We start from the raw sequence: 19,405 nt of genomic DNA on the forward strand, positions 1-19,405 counted from the left end.
TGTAGGCCACTGCCAGAAGGGTCAGTGCCGAATTCCTCTCTAACCCTGTCTGTCTGCAGCGAGGTGTCACCACCACTTTATTTTGGGTTTTGTGATCCTGCAACGAGTACGGCTTCATTTCAAGTCTGCCCAGGTTAATTTCTTATAAAATTGCCCTTTCCACACATGCCTCAGAACTCCCTTGACATCAGGTTACCAAGCTGTGCCTGTTCACCTACAGTTGTACAAGAGCCAGGCTTGAGGCAAAAAGAGATGAACTGGAACCCATGGCCAAGGTAGAGGGAAGGGCTGGAGCACCTCTTCCAGCAGCAGCCCACATAGGTGTAACATGAGGCCACGTGTCTCAAATGTGATCCAAAACACCCCTCAAGAAATCCAGGCCTCCTGCCAGTATACCACAGAGCTGCTAGAACGATCCCACAGAAAATATGAACAACAGAGGTGATCTCCAAAATCCTTCCCCACTCCTAAACTTCAGCAGTGGACAAGGGCTGCAGGAAGGTTCACTTCTGCTTGCTTGAGTTTCACAGCCCCAAGCCAACTCCTGAAGAAGTGCATTTGGCACTTTGGTGATAGGAAAGCACTTAATGCTGGCATGATTTCACCTAGTAATTGCTTCGTTAGCATACTTCAAGCCTGTTGCACAATGAAATACGGTACTCTGGTTCCATGACACCCTCAGGTAGGCAACTCAGCACACTTTCCACTCTCTCCTCAAGCCCTTTGGAGACCATTTTTTGAACAGTTGGGTAGAAGCATTTTGCACAGACCCCAGGATATTAACAGCTGGAATTTCTCACCCCTACAAAACGCAAATATCCTTTTATTAGCTACTAGAGCTACTGGATATGCTGGTGACAGTGTCTAACAAGCCTCTGGTGCTAGTTCAGTTAACAGACTCCCTATTTACAGTCTTCAGCCTTGGATATATAAATAGGCTAAGGCTCTGGGAATAGATTTCCCCCCTCCCTGTTGCTGTCAAAGAGAAATCAGTGAAGGAGTTGGCCAGGCAGAAGTGCTGGTTGTGAAGGTCCCCTCTGCAGCACCCCAGGCTCTGCTCTAGTGGGGAGAACAGGCACCTCCTGGCTCGAGAGCTCCACACAGCAGCCCTGTGGAAATGGGTGCCCATCCGATGGGATCACCCCTGGGGGAAGACCCTTTGCTTTCAATGGTAGAGGGAGATTTCATTCTTAATTCCCATGCCACTTTTTCCTTACAAGCTCAGAATAATGAGCTGTGAGTCTTCAGCAAGAAAACCAACGCATTTTAACATTTCTCTGAAAACATTCGGAGAAAGTCCCAAACCCATGGGGTTTTGCTTAAAATTGCTTCCAGGCTGATAAATCCTGGAGACAGAGGAGTCTATATAAACAAAAACATTTCCAGGAGCACAGGAAAACTGTGCGATACCAAGCTATCATCACCTTCTGATAGATAAAACATTTATAGTTTATTGTCAGGAGGACTCTGGCTGAAAAGCGCTTGCCTGAGCCAGAACAGACTGACCTTTTGCAGTAGGCACAATAAGGCAGCGAACACTGCTGAGCTGTCAGAACTTCTGCAATAAACCCAAATCCCTTTTGATAAGGGGAATCAAAAGCACACAGCTCCCCACCACCTCCTAATAATGCCCATGACCTCAACAGTCCCTTACAAATCTGCTACATAGTTTGAGAACTAGATGCAACCCCTGCTTCCTGGCAGCAACATTTTGTTTTCCTCTGGACAGGTGCTTAGCAATTTCAAATCAAGTCCCCAAGGACCAGCTTCAGACCCGTAAGAGGGTTTTCATTTCCTATCATGCTACCCTAATGCGACCTGTCCAAGAAGCCTCATCAATATTACAGCAGCAAGTAGCTTGACAACTTCCTTGTAAGTAACAGGCTCCCACTCTGCTTTGTGCTCTGTGTGTATTTTAGAAATATTTTAGAAATTTGGGTATTTTAGAAATACTGGGAATCTAGTTGAAAGCACATAGTAATAAGATAAATGTTTTGCCCATCAAGAGCCAAAGTGCAGGTTGCTTACTCCTAACGCCTTGTGAGTCACTGCTTAATAAACAACCTAGAGAAGGCTCCAAACAAACCTGAACTGAGTACAGTTGCTCTTGCCTTCGTATTGTGTGTATATACGTATATATTAAAACCAAAACAAAATTAAACAAAACAAAAAACCCCACTGTATCACATTATGGAGTTTAGTAACTGGTCCTTGTGTATACCTAGCCCACTGCAGCATCAAAAGCAGCAATCCATTCAAATCTCTTGCTTGATTCGCATTAAAAGTAAGCAATTATTTTTAGTTCATAAAGGTTCATTAAAAGGGGGAGGATAAAAAAAAAAAAGAGAACGTAAGAAAAAAATCAATTCAAGCCAAATAACGCCAACCCAAGTGGGAAGTCACTGGCCTGGGCTGGAGGACTTGAAATGCAATCCGTGTTCAGAACCAGGGTCTTGGTGCCTAAGCCACAGCACACACGTTCAGGTATCAGCTCTATGGGAGTTTAAAAGCAAAAGGAGCTTTAAGCCTTTGGGGTTTAACTGCTATTTCAATCACTTTAAACAGTTATTTAAACATTAGAGTTCCACAGGCCCCTAAAAGCCCCTCAGTGCTCGCTATTACCAGGCGGCTCAGTGTCTTCCTTACACCTAAACCCCTTCCCGTGCTTCAGTCATTCCTCCACCTACATGGAGGTCCTTTGCAAGGTCACTGTGAGCCCAAATAATTGCACTGAATAACTGGATATGACTCCTCTGATTACGAAATAAATACACACACTGGATCCAAAGGGGACGGGGGTTCTTCCATGTGTCTTTGATTCAGGCAGTGAAATCCTGAGTAGAAGGCAGGCCTCTCTGTTTCATATTTTTTGCTGGCAAAGTAGAAAATACTCCACTCAGCACGCGGGTTTGCTGCAGTCTGCTTAGACACCAAGCCTCCATCTGCTCTGTCAGGGTCGTAAACCTCTTGGTTGCGCCTGGGTTCTGCTAGTCCTTTGCCTCCCTTGCCTTCTTTCCTTATCTGAGGATAAGAAATGAAGTGAGGATAATAGCATTTTATTGCTGCACAGCAGGGCTGTGAAGGTAATTAAAGGTTCCAAGGTTGGAGTGAAGGGAGATGTATATGTTCCCTAGATAGATGCATTTATTTTTATTTAAATATGTAAACCCCAAAGACGACTATAATAGTACATTTTTCCCTCCTTCACCCTGAACAACTGAATCCGTTTACATGGAGTTTGATGAAGTTTCAGCACAGCAAATCCTGTTTAAAACCAGTGCCCTCCTCTCTCCCTTTTTACTCCCATCTTAACGCTTTACAAAGCAAAACTCCAGACACTTTGTGAGTCACATATCACTACCAAATAAGTAGCAGTCATTGAATGGTGCCTCATAAAGGAGGCAGGAAACAGGAAAAGCTCGAAATAAAGCTGTTTGTAAATTAAAGACCTAAGGGGAAGAATGGATAGGAAATGAGCCCCTTATTTTTTCTTCAAAATTATTCTGATTAATGAGGAGAAAGATCAATAGCCTATCTGCAGCTGCCATGGGGAAGACAGGGTGAAGAGTGAATCCAGACCCAAGTATCCCCGTGGTGCCAACACATCACATTCTGCACAATATGCTCCATATAATGAGCTGCAGGGTGAGATTTCATGCGACTGCACTACTTACCTGGCTGTCCATTCGGTTCCTCATTATAGCTTGATGTGATCAGTTACAGGGTACCAAAAGGAGAAATGTGTGGCATATATTTGTGAGTAGGCAGAAAAAGGATTGCTTTCATTCCTGCACCACTGCTTTCCTCCTGCTGTAACAAGAGCCCCAAATACTCCAAACTTCCCTGTGCGCTGCTGCTGCGTGCAGCTCTGAAGTCACGTGCACCGTTTCCGCAACACATGGCAACACCTGGGCCCATAGCCTGATGCAAAGCATCCTGAAAGCAGTAAAACATTCCCACTGACATTTTTGGGGTTTGATTTTTAATCAGCCCTTACATAAAGTGCCTCAGATACTGCTGCTTCCTTTATCAATGTTTGGTTTGGGGACTTCATAATTATGTTTAGCAGCTTTTGTGGGCCAGCAGATTCCTAGGCAAAATGACCTGGCAGGCTGCTGAGGCCGTTTCTACTGGCTTTGGAGCGCTGTGTAAGGATAGAATGGCTGTTATTTGGATGGAGACCCTGGATGACACAAGACAAGGCATCATGCTCCCATGCTCTTTGGCTTGCCCCAGCGACAGGGAGAAAGTACCCAGAACTATTTCATTAAGGTCTTGGCATGTTCCTTAATGGCACTTGTGGTAGTTACAGGCACAAAGGAAGCACTTATCCCCTGTCACTTGTCCCATCTGCGGCTGTTCATTTGCAGATCTACCCAGAGATCAATCCACACTGGCATGAGAGATAAGAGGGGCCCCTGATGCTGGACTTCAGAGATTACAGCAGCCAGGCATGCTCTGAAGGGCCAGTGCAGAGCCACAGAAGGGTGCTGTGTGTTTTAGCATCCCCTGGTACAACCAGCCCAGAAACGCTGTCACAGCTGACCTGCTCCAGGCTCTGCAGAGAGCTGATGGACACCAGCACTCAGATGCGGTTAGGGAGAGATTCCTTCTTTCAGCAGCAACTGGGAGCATACAAAACAACACACAGAGCAAGGCTCGTGCCAAAAAATATTACCAATACACATTTGTAAGGGAAAACTCTGCTTCCATTGCCAGGTCTCCAGAAGACACAGTCTCCTTTCTGGCATTACCCTGCTCCAAACTGGGAGGCAATCAAAGGGCTTTTAGCAGAAACCTCTTAGCAAGAGGCACTGCTCCTGCAGCCACAGGAGTGACTAGCAGATAATGGGATACAGTTCTTAAAGAGCTGCCTCCTTGGCTATAAATACATACAACATTTAAAAATCCTTCACGTAAGTGTGAAATCAAGAAAAACAGCTACACAATGCTCATATTTAGACTTACTGAGGAAAATGCTTTTATTTGGTAGAGTACTTAACTGTATCCTTACACTCGGGCTTAAGCCGCTCCTAAAATTGGCTCAGGCTGCCACAAAACAACAGCTTAAACCAATTTAATTGCTGTCTGCAGCAATCCCACCCGCCTTCCCACCCCTGGATGCACATTCCCTGTCTCCTTCCTTGCGCCAGCTCTCGTGCTCGTCTAACCCTGATCTGAGCCATTTGGGAATGCAAGCCAGACACACACCCTTGACACCCAAAACCCCATCCATTTTCTACCAATTTATCATGCTGGAGGGACTCATCACCGGGTCAGATGCACGCTAGAGGCAGTGTAAAGAACAAGGTGGAATTGCTCAGCTGAGGCAGAGTGAGACCATGAGGTTCAGACATGAGTTCAGAAATCTGGCCATTCATTGCTGTGGTCCTGCTCCCTCCACCTTTGCCCATGCCATTTAATCCCTTTCCTTGCTGAGTTATCCAAAGCCTGACTTGACATCCCCCTGATTCTCACTTGGTTTCTGCAAGATCAGCAAATTGAATCAGCTCAGCAAGAGTCCTTACCAGCATGGAAATGCATGACTGGCAGTGAGAAGGGCTGCTCCCTTTCCACACCAGGGAGCCATTAGATCAGCTAAGTGGTGTTGTCAAGCCATACCCTCTGGCTTGTGCATGCATCTGGGTCCCTGTTACCCTGAGGCCCAGGCTACAGAATTGGAGACAAAGCTTTACACTGAAGAGAACAAGGCACCCACTGCAGTGAGAAGGTGAGCATTAACCATGCTTCCCTGCACAGGCTCCAGCAACCTTGGCTGCTCTCCTTATAGCATGTCCTACCTGGTCATTCTGATAGCCCTGTTGTAAGGTGAGGATACTAAGGATTAAGTAAATTTAAAGGAAATTCAAAGACACTGAAGTAGCCAGAAGCTAATAAAAATAAAAGGAAAGGTGGGGGGGGGGTGGGGTGGGTGGGAAGAAAAGGGAAGCAAAACCTATAGCAGGAAGACAACTGATTTCCAACAGCATACCCTTCCCTCCGTGTCGATTAACAGGTGTTTTGTGATAGAGACAAACTCTTAAATATGAGGGTACGTGCTCATCTGTAATGAAGTTTTCTGCATACATTATGTAGCACCGTCTCTTTCACACTTCATATATAGCTGTCTGTACCTATAAATAGAAATGACGCCTCATGTGCATTATCATATATTACAACCTCTGACGATGTGGTAAAGGAGAGGAAATGAGCAAAGGAAGTGGTGTGCTCTGCCAGAGCATACAAACTTCACAGGGCCCTGGTAAGTCAGCTTCAGGCAAACCAGTGCTGTGAAATAGTCCAAAAACATGTGGAAAAGGAAAATTTTGATCGAAGAGACAGTAAACCGATGGGATTGTTGCATGATACTTAACAAAAGACCAAGCACTCTTGTGGAGAGGCTAAAAGACCAAAAAAGAATCCTTGCATGCTTAAAACCAGAGTATTGCACAAAGTGGCATGGAAAAAGTAGGGAGAAGCAGAATAAACAGGCCAGAGCAGGTCTCCTGGGCAGTGCTGGGTGGAAGATGACAGATGGGATTCCTGCAATGCTGAGACTAAAGCCAGAGTTGAGCCCTGACTCTCTGCAAGAGATGGGAAGTTGGGACTAGAATTGCTGATCTCTTTCCTTTTTTAGAATTTATCATCTTTGCATTTTTTCTTTTTTTTTTTTCCTTCATAAAAGAAGAAAATTCTTCTTCATTCTCACACATTTTATGAACTAAAGAAATACCTTCATGACTAGTTCTCATCACTTTTTTTCTTGTTCAGTATTTCAGCCTGACCACTGTGCCTATGGGGTTAATGAGCTGTGACTGGCAATACAATTAAAGATAGATTCAATGGCAACCTAGCAGACAAAAAGTGTTTTAATTAAACTGAAAGAAAATTGTTTATCATGGAGTGAGCCAGGAGCCCATACCGAACAGACAAAAATAAGCCTTTTGATAGGAAAAATCAGTGTCATGTCTAAGGGACAGGGAAATTGAGGTTTAATTCTTGGCTCTAGCAGATTTCCCACAGGGGCAAGAGCTTGATTTTTCAAGTTTTGACTTGCCTTTTGGAAGACGGAGACAGTTCGTTCTCAGACTCCCGGGAACTTGCTTGCTATTTTCACTAGGAAGGGCGGAGCAGTACAGAGCCCAAAGGAGGCTTCGCACTGCTTAGCATCAGGGCCACTTTCTAGTTCTCCTCACAGCTTGATTTAATAGTAAACCAAGGTGGTCTGTCATGAAAAGCCCAAGCTAGATCTGAGCTAGCCAGGGTTACCTGGAAAACCACGAGATCTATAGAAACAAATTCCCTCTTTCACCCTGTTAGGGATCAAACAAATAGCAAAACTTGCTCTGACTTTACCAAGAGTAAAGTTAAAGCTTCCAAGTTTGCTATTTTAATCAATTTCTGTTAATTCCCATCAGCTTCAAAAGTAGTATAGTTTTGAGCAATGCCTGATTCATTGTGGAAGCAGCATATGGAGAGAGAAAGAATGGTAATGAATCAGTTTCTCCAAGATAGAAATATCACATATAGGTGTTTCAAGGCCAGGTAGGCAGCACCCCCTATTAGAAGATGCGCAACACTTGTCATTTTAATACTGTATCATCACTTGCTTCACTTTGTCAGCTTTTACTGCTTGGTCTGAAGGCTTTCACTGGGTGCAACAAGTTCATTGAGAAGATGCTTTTTCTGGTTTAACCAGAAAAGTGTGTTTCATTTTTTTCAGCCTTGTCAGAAAAAAAAGAAAGAAAAGAAAAAATGTCTTTAACATTAACAATGTCTATACCTCCTCAGCTGTGATGGTATACTTTATCTTTGGAGTCCAATAAAACAACTAAGTGTGACCTATATGGAAGAGGTCAGAAAACTGAAGTTGTTACACATCTGACAGTGTAGTCCATCTGTTAATGAGTTCACCATCATTGAGTGAGAAGTGTTGAGGCGAGGCAGAGGATCATTTACACAAGAACTGAAGTTGATTCAAGGCCACCCTTATCTCCCAATGGTCATCTCTCTTTTAATTCAGTTTTAAAAGCTGCGGTGCTTTACAGGTGTCTCACACTTTCTGGGCGTGTCCTTTAAACTGCACATAAATCCCTCTCATTTACCATCAGCTTTCACCTGAAACACAAAATACATCCTACAGTTTTATCAACTGTCATCTAAGAGCAGGGGCACCTCCTGAGGCTTTGGTTACTGGAACAAAGCAGCTTTTTATTTTGCAAAAAAGCTGCTACACAAAAAGATTCATAATCCTTTCTCTTTTTTCCCCCTCCACCACATGGGAGGTCAGAAGCATCAGTACCAACCATAAGTCGTCTCCCAGACATGCATAGGAGGAAGCCAAGAGTGGAGCAAAGGTGGCTGCCCCTGCTGTGGCCACCTCTCAGCAGGAAGACATCCCTCAGCAGCTGGGCAGCTGCAGCGTCTCATCTCCCAAGTGGCACGAGGCATCCCTCCTTCAGCACGATGCCCTCTGAGCTGGCCCAAGGCACAGAAGCCTGCAACCACTGGTGACAGTCACCTAAATGCACATCAACAATTCACGGTTTTAACTGGAGCCAACGTGGAAAGAACCACCACACATACAAGCGCAGAGACCCATTCTAAGGAAAGAAAGATGCATAAAAAAGAGCTTCTTGCAGCCAAATTCCAATAAATAGAAAGGGAACCATGCCATTAGGCATCTTTCCTTAACCTCAAGTAAAAGACCTACTTACCCTGGCTCTAAATGTTGCCCCAGAACCCAACTTTTTAGGTTGCCTGACCCTGGCAGCACATGCTGTCTTACCCCTTACCCGCTCCCCCTCCGGTCCCCATCTCTGGGGCTGCCCGTGGTGGCCATCGGCCCTCAAGGACAGGCCATGGAAAATCTCTGCAGCAAACTCCTCCACTGCCAGGTTCCTTCCTCCTGGCAGAGCAGAGCTTTTCAGAGCACCAGAGCCAGGCTGAACACAACACATAGTAAATCAAAACCTCTCTTTGCTTATGCTACTAATGACACCTCAGATTACTAGCACTTAATTGAATTTACTTTTCAGCGTGCTTTCTACGTTTTGTTTTTCTATCAGCTGAGACACTAAAAATCAATTCCTGTAGGGCAATTTCATTTAGGTTTATACTGTGTTTTATATTCAGATTTTCAATGCTGCAGCAAATTTCAGTTGCTTTTTTTGAGCAGCAAATCCGTGGAGGACTATTTTTTAAGTACTTCTGTGAAATTAAAGCAGACCCATACTGAGGGTAGGCACTTTAACAAGCAAAATACTTTAAAAACAGATAAGTGTGAAAGAAAAACAATATCCTGGAGAGAAGTTACTTGGCCAACTGAAGCAGATTCATTAGAGAGATACACATGTAAGATATACAGTTATGTGTATAAATATTTGGAGGACTAGTGACACAGATAAATAGTTATTTAATATTTTTTTTTCTGCTGAGTTTTACATTAGATTTCATACAAGATACTGCTGAAATCTTCCCCCTGGGCAAAACTGCCTACCATATAAAAGGTCTTGCTTCTGAAAAAAGTCTTCGTGCTCAGCTTTGTGGATCAAGGGCAGTCGTGCAGGTCTACAAACTGTGTATATCTCACAGTGCATGAATTTAATCATGGGACAGGTTGGCTGAGGCTCTGCATGGGTCTTGTGAACCCAGGCAGGGTGGAGTGATGTGAGTGCTGCTGTAGGGACTAAGGGAAGACATCTCAACCATGAGCCAACACCTTACCACTTCCCTGGAGAATTATTGACTTTAATACCTTTTACTTTTCCCAAAGGATTTAATAAAGATCTGGAGATATTTTATTCCTCCCTTGCTGATGGGTTTTGCTGCTTTCTGGGAGCAGGAATGCTTATTTGGAGGAAGAGGCCTTTGAAAGACAAATATTTGGTGTTAAGGAGTTCTGCATGGGGAGTGATTTTACTTTAGCAGCTTCAAATATTTCTAATAATTTTAATAATTCTAATTAGGCTGTGTAATAACATATATGAATTAGTTGTCCATAAGCAACTAACATTTTAGTAGGTCTCCATTCCCCTTCCCCGCTGGAAGAAGGCAAGACCATACATTTCAGGGCTGTGTACTAGGTGTCTAGTGGAAGTGGCTTGTTCCTGTTTTGTTAAGGTGTAGTGCAATGCTAGACAGGGAAAAGCTGCTCTGTACATTGGATATTAATTTTTGACTGTAAGATGACATTTTGATCCTTAATTCACACATTTGGATGAGTTTACTTCTGCTAGATCTCTGGAAGGTTTCTGCTGACATTCCCCCCCTTTTTTTAATTACTAAGTGCCTCACTATCAGTTCCTATGAATGTTATTTTCTTTTTTTACCTTCTGCCAGTGCTGAAACCACCCTCACAGGTGAGGTGGCACCACAGGTAGTCACGCTTAAACCCACCACCTTGTTGTTGGGCTACTTGGAGGTTGAACCAGACCCTCTTCTGTGCTGGAGGTGCCAGTGTGCATCCAAAGCGGGCACGTGTACGTGTATAAAACATGCATCAATACACATATATCACATATATACACATAGACACATATATATGCATATGTGTACACATACACACAGCCCCTCAGGTGGGCTGGTGCCGGATTTTTAAGCTGGGTCTCATGACTGTGAGTTTTTCTTCCTCAGCACCTCTGCCCTGGCCCTCTGTATTGCCTCTCCTCTGGCCCTGCATTGCTCTGCATACAAGTCCTGGAGGCAGCAGTGTGATGAAGAAGGGCCTGTGCTGAGGGTCACAGGGCTGTTGCCAGTAGTCATCCTGCCTCCTGCCACTCCGATCCTGGCTTAAAATGATATAGGAGAAGGATTTATAAATAAGAACAGGTGCAGCATTATCCTTCAAAGTACAATCATCCATATATTGGCTTGATATAACCTAAGAAAAGACAGGCTTTATCCTCTGCAAATAAGGTTCAGCCATCGGGGTAAGCGTTGCGTTGCCTCAGCTCACGCTGCAGCAGCCGTTGCACACATTGGGCAGGATCCGGAGGGGAGAAAATTTCTGCTTCTCAATATTTTTCTTGCTACTGATTACATCTTCCCCACTTCATCAAAAAAATCACCTCTAGGTCTACATGCAGGCTCCCAGGCTCAGCCTGCTGGGCTGCTGGGGGGAGGCAGAGTGGGTGGGAAGAGGAGAGGAAAGGAGGTACGCACAGAGACAGTGTGCAATGTGTTTGTTTTTTTTTTTTTAAAAAAAGACAAGAAAACCCTTTTTACTGAAAAAACCCAGGAAGAGTTTCCTAACATTGCTTCTCAAGACCCATGATTGCCAAAGCTGTGCTGTGAACATGAAGCGGTGCTGCTGGGGCGGAGGGGTGATAGTCCTGTCCTTGAGTGAAGATCTGTCGTACCGGAGAGCATTACCTACTGGCATTTTTGGATCTACGTGTGGCTTCTGAATCCTGCAAAATTCCTTTTGGTTCTGTTAGGCTGAATTTGAACACGCCAGAGGCATGGAAGTACCTCCCAGGGGTCTGAGCAGGGGAAGGGGGGTGGGACGTGAGTGGGGGAGGAGGGGAGGGAGGGCTGATCCCCTCAGACCCTGGGAGCAGGGGTTTCTGCAGCGGGGACAAGTGGGGGGGGTCTCTGCCCCGAGCGAGCTGCAAGCTGGATTTAAAGCAGCTGCCGGGTGCCTCAGCTGCAGAGGAGGAACAGCATCACCCACCCGGCACAACCTCATGTCCTCCCCTGCTAGTTTTACATCATTGCAGTGCTGGCAGAACCGCTGCTGAATTTTGTTGGGCAAGCGCAGGCCCAACAGCATCTGATGAGTGAGATGAGGAGGAGGAGGAGACGGAAGCCCCCCTGTTAGGGGGTTGCCCTTTTGGGACCAGGAGCAAGTAAGAAGAAACAGCTCCTTTGGCTTTGCCATTTAACACGCTGACTCCCGGGGGTTACCTGTTCCCATTCACGACTGGGAGCCTGGCACTGGCAGACACCTGTGTGAAGCTGTCGGATCTGGCCGAGGTGCAGCAGTATGTTTGCATCCTGCAGCTCACAGAGTGCATTTTGACCTAAGGGGGATGCTGCAGCATGCATAGATTGCTGGAGGAAATTTGTAGCGCATGAGTACGGTGTTTATTTCTGTAATTATTTTTCTTTTCATTTCCTCTTGGGGTTTGACTGCATCTCTTGTCCTTCTGCCTCGAGAGTTTCAGTGCCACTCTTGAAAATTAGACAGAGTTATTATGCCTAACAGCTCCAGCCAGCACATTAGCAGGGCTCAAGTGGCTGCTGTCATTTTTCGTTTGCAGACTTTACTCAATCTTTTATAAAAATGGAAAGACAAAAGTTACCAGTAGGATTATGTTTTTTCAGACAGGTAAGTCCACACAGTACTACACTACACAAGTAATAGCATCTTCTTCCACTAGAAAACTATTGATTCAAGTTATTCAAATCCGTATTTATTTTAAATAGATAAAATGGCAAGTTTACAGAGTAATGAAATATAGTATTTCATGATGTATATTATGAAATAGAAGAGAATGAGATTATTCCTTTAAGCCTATCAATTATTAAATTATCATAAAAATGTATGTGTATAAATAATTCCATGAGCTTTTCTGATTAGATTATCTTGATATGACAGACTATGTTTTGATTATTCTTCGCTGCTTTGCAATAAGGATTTAAATTCTAAGTAGATTTCAGGAAGGTTTTCTTTAAAAACTGCAGCATGAGGTAGTGGGTGGACAATACATAATGAAGCAGAACAGGAAACAGGAGAGACACTAATTCACACAATTATTTTCCTGTGTAAAAGATAATGAAGTTCCCACCACACACAGATTTTTGGGAAAGATTTGTTTGATTTATTAGATAAGTAACATTCAGGGCATTTAATACAAACCATTTTGCTACTGCTTACAATACTCCGCCTAGAAGACCAGTGGAGAGCGCTGGTGTGAACTCTGAGACCAGGAGATCTGCAGAGTATTTGTGCCTTGGTGTAAGTGCTGAGCACTGAGGGTGTTTGCTATTTCAAACGAATGAGCATAAAGTAGGTTTTCATCCCTTTTTTGTGAAGACAGCAGCAATTTCAGGTTCTGGGGTGGACCTTCCCTTCCTCAGTGAGATGTCGGCACACCGCGGTGACACAGCGACGGGCTGTGAGGAGCCTGAAGCAGAGGGTGACTTTGGTGTTTGGTGCATTGGTAGGCTTAGCAAGGGGGTTGTGCTGCTGAAGCCTGAGTGAAGAAGCAGATTTAGGAACTGGGGAGCAGCAGAGAAGGAGCAGGGATGAAGGTTGCCTGTGGTCCAAAGGAAACAGGACTTTTGCAGGTCCTTGGTGTTGAGGAGGGATCGCTAGAGAAAGGCTCTTATAACTGAGAGGCGTCTGAGAAATGCAAATGGGAAGAGTTAGAAGATGGGCAAGAATGCAGTTCAGCTTTGCTACAAGCAAGGTGTTTCCAAAGTGCGATGGGCACTTTCTTTGCCCTGTTTATAAGTGGAGAATGGAGTAGGGCTGCATTAAAATCTGTGTGGTAGGAGCTCCATTCATGTGAAGAGACGCCATTCAAGGCCTTACAAAGGCTATGAGTCAACTGCAAAGAAAGGAGGCATTTCACAGAGACTGAAGTGTGACCCTTTGTTTTTCTTGACCCCAAGGTCTTCAGCGACACAAAAGGGGACCCCAGCCCCAATTCTGCAGCAACAAATGCCTGTTGTGAGTGAGTGTATTTGAGGAGCAGTGACAATAAGGAATGACCCGAGGTGCCTGTTTCCAGCCCTTATTTCCCAAGGGACTGCCAAGGGGGGAGTCCTTCGTGCAGCCTGATGGAGGTGGAGGTGATAAGGGTTCTGGGAAGCTCTTCCCAGTGGAAGCATTTCCTTAGAAAGCTTCTCATGAAACACATGATCTGACCATCCACATTTACTATTGGAACACCTGGACATTGGGGTGAGGTTTTTTTTTTTGATTCAGTTCTGCAAAACCTATAGAAGTAAACACAGCTTTTATTTAGCTGTTCCGTGAAGTGGGGTTTTTCTAATTTAAGACTCCAAGGGATTAGGATGGCTTAGTAGCCTTGTCTTTATTTCAGCCTTCCATTAGCCCATGACTACTTTCTTTCACAATCAAAGCAGACATGAAAGGGATCTTTTGCTTTGCCCTTTTCATTATCCTGAAGCGCTGCAGGTCCCTATTAAAGTTCATGACGGAATTAGGGTGCAGAATGATGGATTTAAAGGTATCATAAAACTCTTCCTGGTAAATAGTAGTCCCCAAATATATTCCAGTTGTGACCTGAGAGAGGCAGCTGGAGGCACCTCAAGCAGCCCATGCATTGGCTCTGCAGATCCTTTGAGCTGAGGAAATATATTTGCATATGGATGTCATGCAAAGGAGGCAGGCCAGCCCGGATTTCATTACTGCTAATGACGTGTGTGGGAGAAGTGATTTAGTTTATAGCCACTGCCAGGCGTGGCACAATGAGGAAGTACTTCATTCATACAAAACTCTTTCTTGCTTCTAGGACCTAAAAATCAGGGGATTTCAAGGAACAGAGTCATGACTGAGGTGAGGGAAGAGGGGGTATGGAAACATCAAGATTTAGTATTGGAACTGGAAAGGAGAAAAGGGACCCCAGGATAATGCTGGGGATGGAGTAACTGGGAGTTGCTGCACTGTCTGAATCATCGCATGGCATCTTCCTACTCCACTGGAGCCGCCTCTGCTTTTCCTGCTGCAGTAGGCACTGCCTCAGGCAAGAGGGAGCAGATGGGGGCCTGGGGCACATTCTGGGCATGTACTTTCAGGGACAAAGAAAATACTATGCTCGGGCAACTTCAGGAAGAGCAATTTGAGCCGGGATCAGTAACTTGGGTGGCCTCTCAGCTGTGAGTAATGAATCAGTCAAGCAGAAGAAAGTAGCCAGAGAGAAGAGTGAATGAGAAGAAGTAAGTTAGAGGGATTAATGATGGAGATAAGACAACCAGCGAGAGGAAGCATGCTGTAACAACATGCTGAAAGAGCATGCACTGCACCCAGAGGGTGCATTGGGCCAGAATTTAAAAGGTTGAGAAGGCCTTGAAGAAGGGCCCAATTTTGGGGTTTATGGTGCCCAAGACCTCTGGTCTTTTATACTTACACAGTATCATTGCACAGGGTAGCAGGGAATAAGGACTGTGAGCTGCTGCCCGTTGTTTGGACATGGGATATGACTGTGCATCCATCTGCAGCTCATGACACGAGAACCTGAAGAAAGATCTTTGAAGAGGAATTATTCCTCTTATTCATGGCACAGCAGCTGATTTTAATAAGATTTTAACTGCTTGCAATCACCCACAACGCCTGTAATCAAAAGGGTTATGAGCAGCTAAAACTCTCTCCTGGAGCAGCCTGGAAATGCTGTCTCTGGAAATACTGGATTTTTTAGGTATGGTAATTTAAGCTATGTTGTTCTGTAATTTTGTGGAGAGGGAAATCAGCTGGTGAGTTGGACAGGGGTATGCAAGGGCAACTTCAATAATTAGTGAATGACTAAACACAGTTTGGAGAGTCCCCTGACTTCTGCTGCATCTGAATTGAATTCAAAGGGTATGGGACACTGACATTTAGCTGGGGGTACTGGAAATTAAATATTTTTTACTTGATGTTGCAGTTGAATGCAGAAAAGTTGTGAGATGGCTTCAAAGAATGAAACCCAGTTTTAGCACTTATGTGTCCCTGAGGAAATGCTGAGATTTGCTGAAGTGATGGCCTTTATATGCGGTTTTAGGACAACTGTATGCTATTGAATATGTTTTACTAGGAGTGAGTCATTTGAATGATCTTCATACCCAGTTGTAGGAGGGCAGCATGTGGACTTCACCATCTTGAAGAAGTTAGAAAGTAGATTTGGCATAAAAGACAAAGCAGGAATCAGCTAAATTTGCAGAGGATCTGAAGAGCAAAGGTGGGACAGAATAATGTGCAATATTTTCTAGATGTAGGAAAAAGAAAAGGAGAAAAAGAGACTATGCCAATACATTATTGTTCAGTGGGGCTCTGCTGGCAGACTGAATTCTATTGGGGATGGATCATTTCTCCTCGGTGACAACAGCAGGTTTCAAATAATGCTTCATATTTCCCAGGTTTAGCAGATGAAGGAAAAGAATTACTTGGGAGGCAAATAGAGCGGATTTGCAAATAGAGGAGAATGTTTTATGGCCAGACTTGCAAACATTTGGCTCCTGCAGATGCCAGAAGACTCTATCTGCTTTAATCAACGTGGGTTGATCCTTTCTTATTATTTCTTTGAGAACCCTGTGGTTCTTAAGGCAGTAGTTTTATATTATCTAGGACAAAGCCACTGTTCAGCTTCACACAGAGGGCAACTTACCTGCACATTCAAACTGTGCAGCTTTTGATCAGTAAGGAAGGAAAATGAGAGCTGATGAACTGAGAATAGACATTTATTAAGAATTCTGTGATTCTCCCTCCAAGGTGTCTCAGCTGTCTTCCAGTTATGTCTTCATTAAAGATACAGAAGGCTTTTCTGTTTATAACGTCTTCTTTATATTTTGGGGGGAAAAAAAGATGATAGTAAGAATTAAAGACTTTATCAAGCAAGTTTAAAATGTACCTGGGAAATTACTGCATTCTGTTCAGCTGAGTGTAAATAAAGGCTGAAGAGTGGCAGACGCTTAAAGTAATTCACAAGAAATCTGAAATTGCCCATTAATTGCTGTCTCGGGGGATACAGGTCTTTTATGGCAGGAATCTCTTCAGCAGATGGGGTAAGAGGAGTAATGCAGTTACTGTACTGCGCAAGATGCAGTTGTTCTTTCTAATCCCACTTCGTTGTATTTTTACAGCAGGAATGTTCCCTTCTGATGTGGAGGTACTTTGCGTCAAGTTGTATGGTGGAAGCAACTTCCAAGGGAAGCACATATAACAGTCGTTGTGAGGATGTGTTACGGCTCAGAGAAGTCTGGTTTTTGGGGTTTTCTTTTGTTTTATTTTTGAACTGTTATTTTTCTTTCACATCCGTATTTAGGATGTGTTGGCCTCAAAATGTTGTATGGCTGGGCTTGTAAACAGTTGGCTTCTGCAGACACCAGAGGACTCTCTGTTTGCTTTGATCCAAAGAGATGGATTATTTCTCTGATAGCCCCGTGGTTCTTTGGGCAGTAGTTATATACTACCTACAGCAAAGTCACTGTTACTTATATTCTACCTACAACAAAGTCAACGTTCAACTTCTCTTCACAGAGGCGACAACTTACCAGTAGATTCAAGCTGTACGTCTGTTCAGTTATTAGCAAATGGCTGAGAGAAAAACAGATCAGCCTGGAAATGCTGAGCAGTGCAGGGGTTGGCATAGAGGCCCTATGGTGTCACCTTCACTGCTTTAGTTTTCAGGATGGTTGGATAGGGTTGGAGTGTTAATGGGATTGGGTCTCCCTGTATCTTTATACTGCCCTATTGTAATGTATCTTCTTTAAGATAGGATCTTCTTTAAACATAAGAGGCAAGGAGAGAGGGGAGAGGGCAGGCAAGCACTGTATATAGCATCTGTAACGTTTAATTACATGAGACAGGGATTTTCCAATATGCTTTGCAACACAAAGAACATTTAGATATCAGCATCACAGTGTGTATTTTCTAAATCACAACACCCACACATTTCCTTAGCCAAGTAGAAGTTTTCCTTCCATGGCTGCATGTCTAAAATTAGCCTGAAGGTCAAATCTGAATAGAAATACCCTTGCCATTGAACGTGCTGGGAATGATTGGTGCAATGGGCTCAATTTTCCCATCGAAAACCTTCATTTATTTTTTTAAATAACAGTTGCTTTTACAATTAATGAGCTTGGAGAAAGGCAAAATAAGGCCTGCTGTATAAAATCATCATCAATATTCTGCTTTCACTGCAAGGCTATTTTTATAGCCAACTATTTTAAATGTAACAAGATGGATATAGTGAAGCCATGGTATAAAAGATGCTGCAAGAGGCTTCAGAATAGCTGAGCTGAGCACCGGCATGCGGAAGAAAGGCCTTAAAATTTGGAAGATGATTGTATATGAAAGATATCTACAATGAAGAATTCCAAGTTAAGAAATGCATTGTTGAGAAGAATTGAATAGTTTAGGTCTAAAATAGTTGCTTAACCTGAAGTTGTATTATGTGAGGACTATGCAGGCTATATACTGCACAAATGCAAAAGCACCGTCTTGCAAGAAGTGCATTTATCAGCCACAGTGTTTTATTGAGTGCTTTAATAATACAAGTGTACATCAACTGATCCACAGTCAAAAGTGGCAGGTCCCTAAGAAATTTACAAGCACTTTTTTTTTAAGTAAATCAAAATACATATTAATTTGTTCAACGCAATAGCCTTTTGTGTGGGAAACAGAAGGCTAGTGATAAACACAGTCTTAGTAATGCACAGTGATTCTTGATTTTAAGCTTTTATACAAAACTTGTTCCCAGTAGCATGCACCCACCATTAAAGACTTCAGTACAAAAAAATAACCCTAAACACTACATTTAAGTAGAAACGAGATATAATTCTGAATTTGTTTGTTTTCCCAAAAACCACATGAAAGAAAAATAACCCACACATTAATACAAAGCTTTGTGACAAAGCTCTATACTATTACAGATCCAACATTCTTTGCACTGATAACCAAAATTCCCTGTCTACATTTGAGGGAAACCACTTTCAAGTTAACAGAACAAAAAAACCCAAAACAAATAAAAATAAAACAAAAGAGAAAGTAAGGACAACCTTTTGTCACAAAATGGTTCAAAGTTTAATAAAAAATAAGAATGAAGGGAAGGGCTATTGATGCACTTAGTGAATGTGCTTGCACAGGTCCAGCAAATCCTAGAGTAGGTTCCTATGTGGCATATCGCTTGGTCCACTGTCTGGCCATTCTGTCGTGCTCTGCTCTGTTAGTCATATACTGAGTGGCAATACTTCCAACCAGGGGGTCAGCTGAAAAGGAAACACAAATTGTGAGATACTCGTCAGCCTTGGCAGGACGAAAAAGCTATTCTTAAGTTCAGATTCATTCCGTTCTCTTGGGTTTAACTGTAAGAACAAGGTGCCTACCAATACTAGTCCCATTTTGAAAGCCCGCATGCATATAGGAGGAAAGGAAGAAGAATATGGGGAGGAGTTGGCTGCAGTTAGCTATACATTTCTGGTAAACATGTAACTAAAACCATTTTCTAAAATTCTGCCTCACAAACAAATGTTCCAATGATTTTATTTTGAGCTAAAAGTCGCTTTCAGGTGAGAAGAATAAACATATCATTTATTTATTAGACTCCCATACATATCTATGCTATCACCCAGGAAGAGGATGGCTCTAATTCTATTAGCAGGTTACATGTTTTTTTGAATACTTTTAGCTTTGAATCATAAAGGAAGATCAGGAATTAGGGCAGCAAAAGTTAATTCC

At 43.4% G+C, this 19,405-nt stretch overlaps 1 protein-coding gene across 3 annotated transcripts in view; it reads right to left on the reverse strand.

Annotated features, from left to right (window-relative positions):
- Positions 1-18,179: 18,179 nt before the first annotated feature.
- Positions 18,180-19,405, reverse strand: part of UBE2E2 (ubiquitin conjugating enzyme E2 E2) — a 221,201-nt gene continuing 219,975 nt past the window's right edge. For all 3 annotated transcript variants that reach the window (XM_064444277.1, XM_064444279.1, XM_064444278.1), the window contains exon 6: positions 18,180-18,936. In XM_064444277.1, coding sequence (XP_064300347.1) covers positions 18,839-18,936 — 98 coding nt within the window. In that variant the 3' untranslated portion in view covers positions 18,180-18,838. The remainder of the gene's footprint in view (positions 18,937-19,405) is intronic.

This window comes from Phalacrocorax carbo, chromosome 2 (assembly GCF_963921805.1).
Source record: "Phalacrocorax carbo chromosome 2, bPhaCar2.1, whole genome shotgun sequence".
NCBI lineage: Eukaryota > Metazoa > Chordata > Aves > Suliformes > Phalacrocoracidae > Phalacrocorax > Phalacrocorax carbo.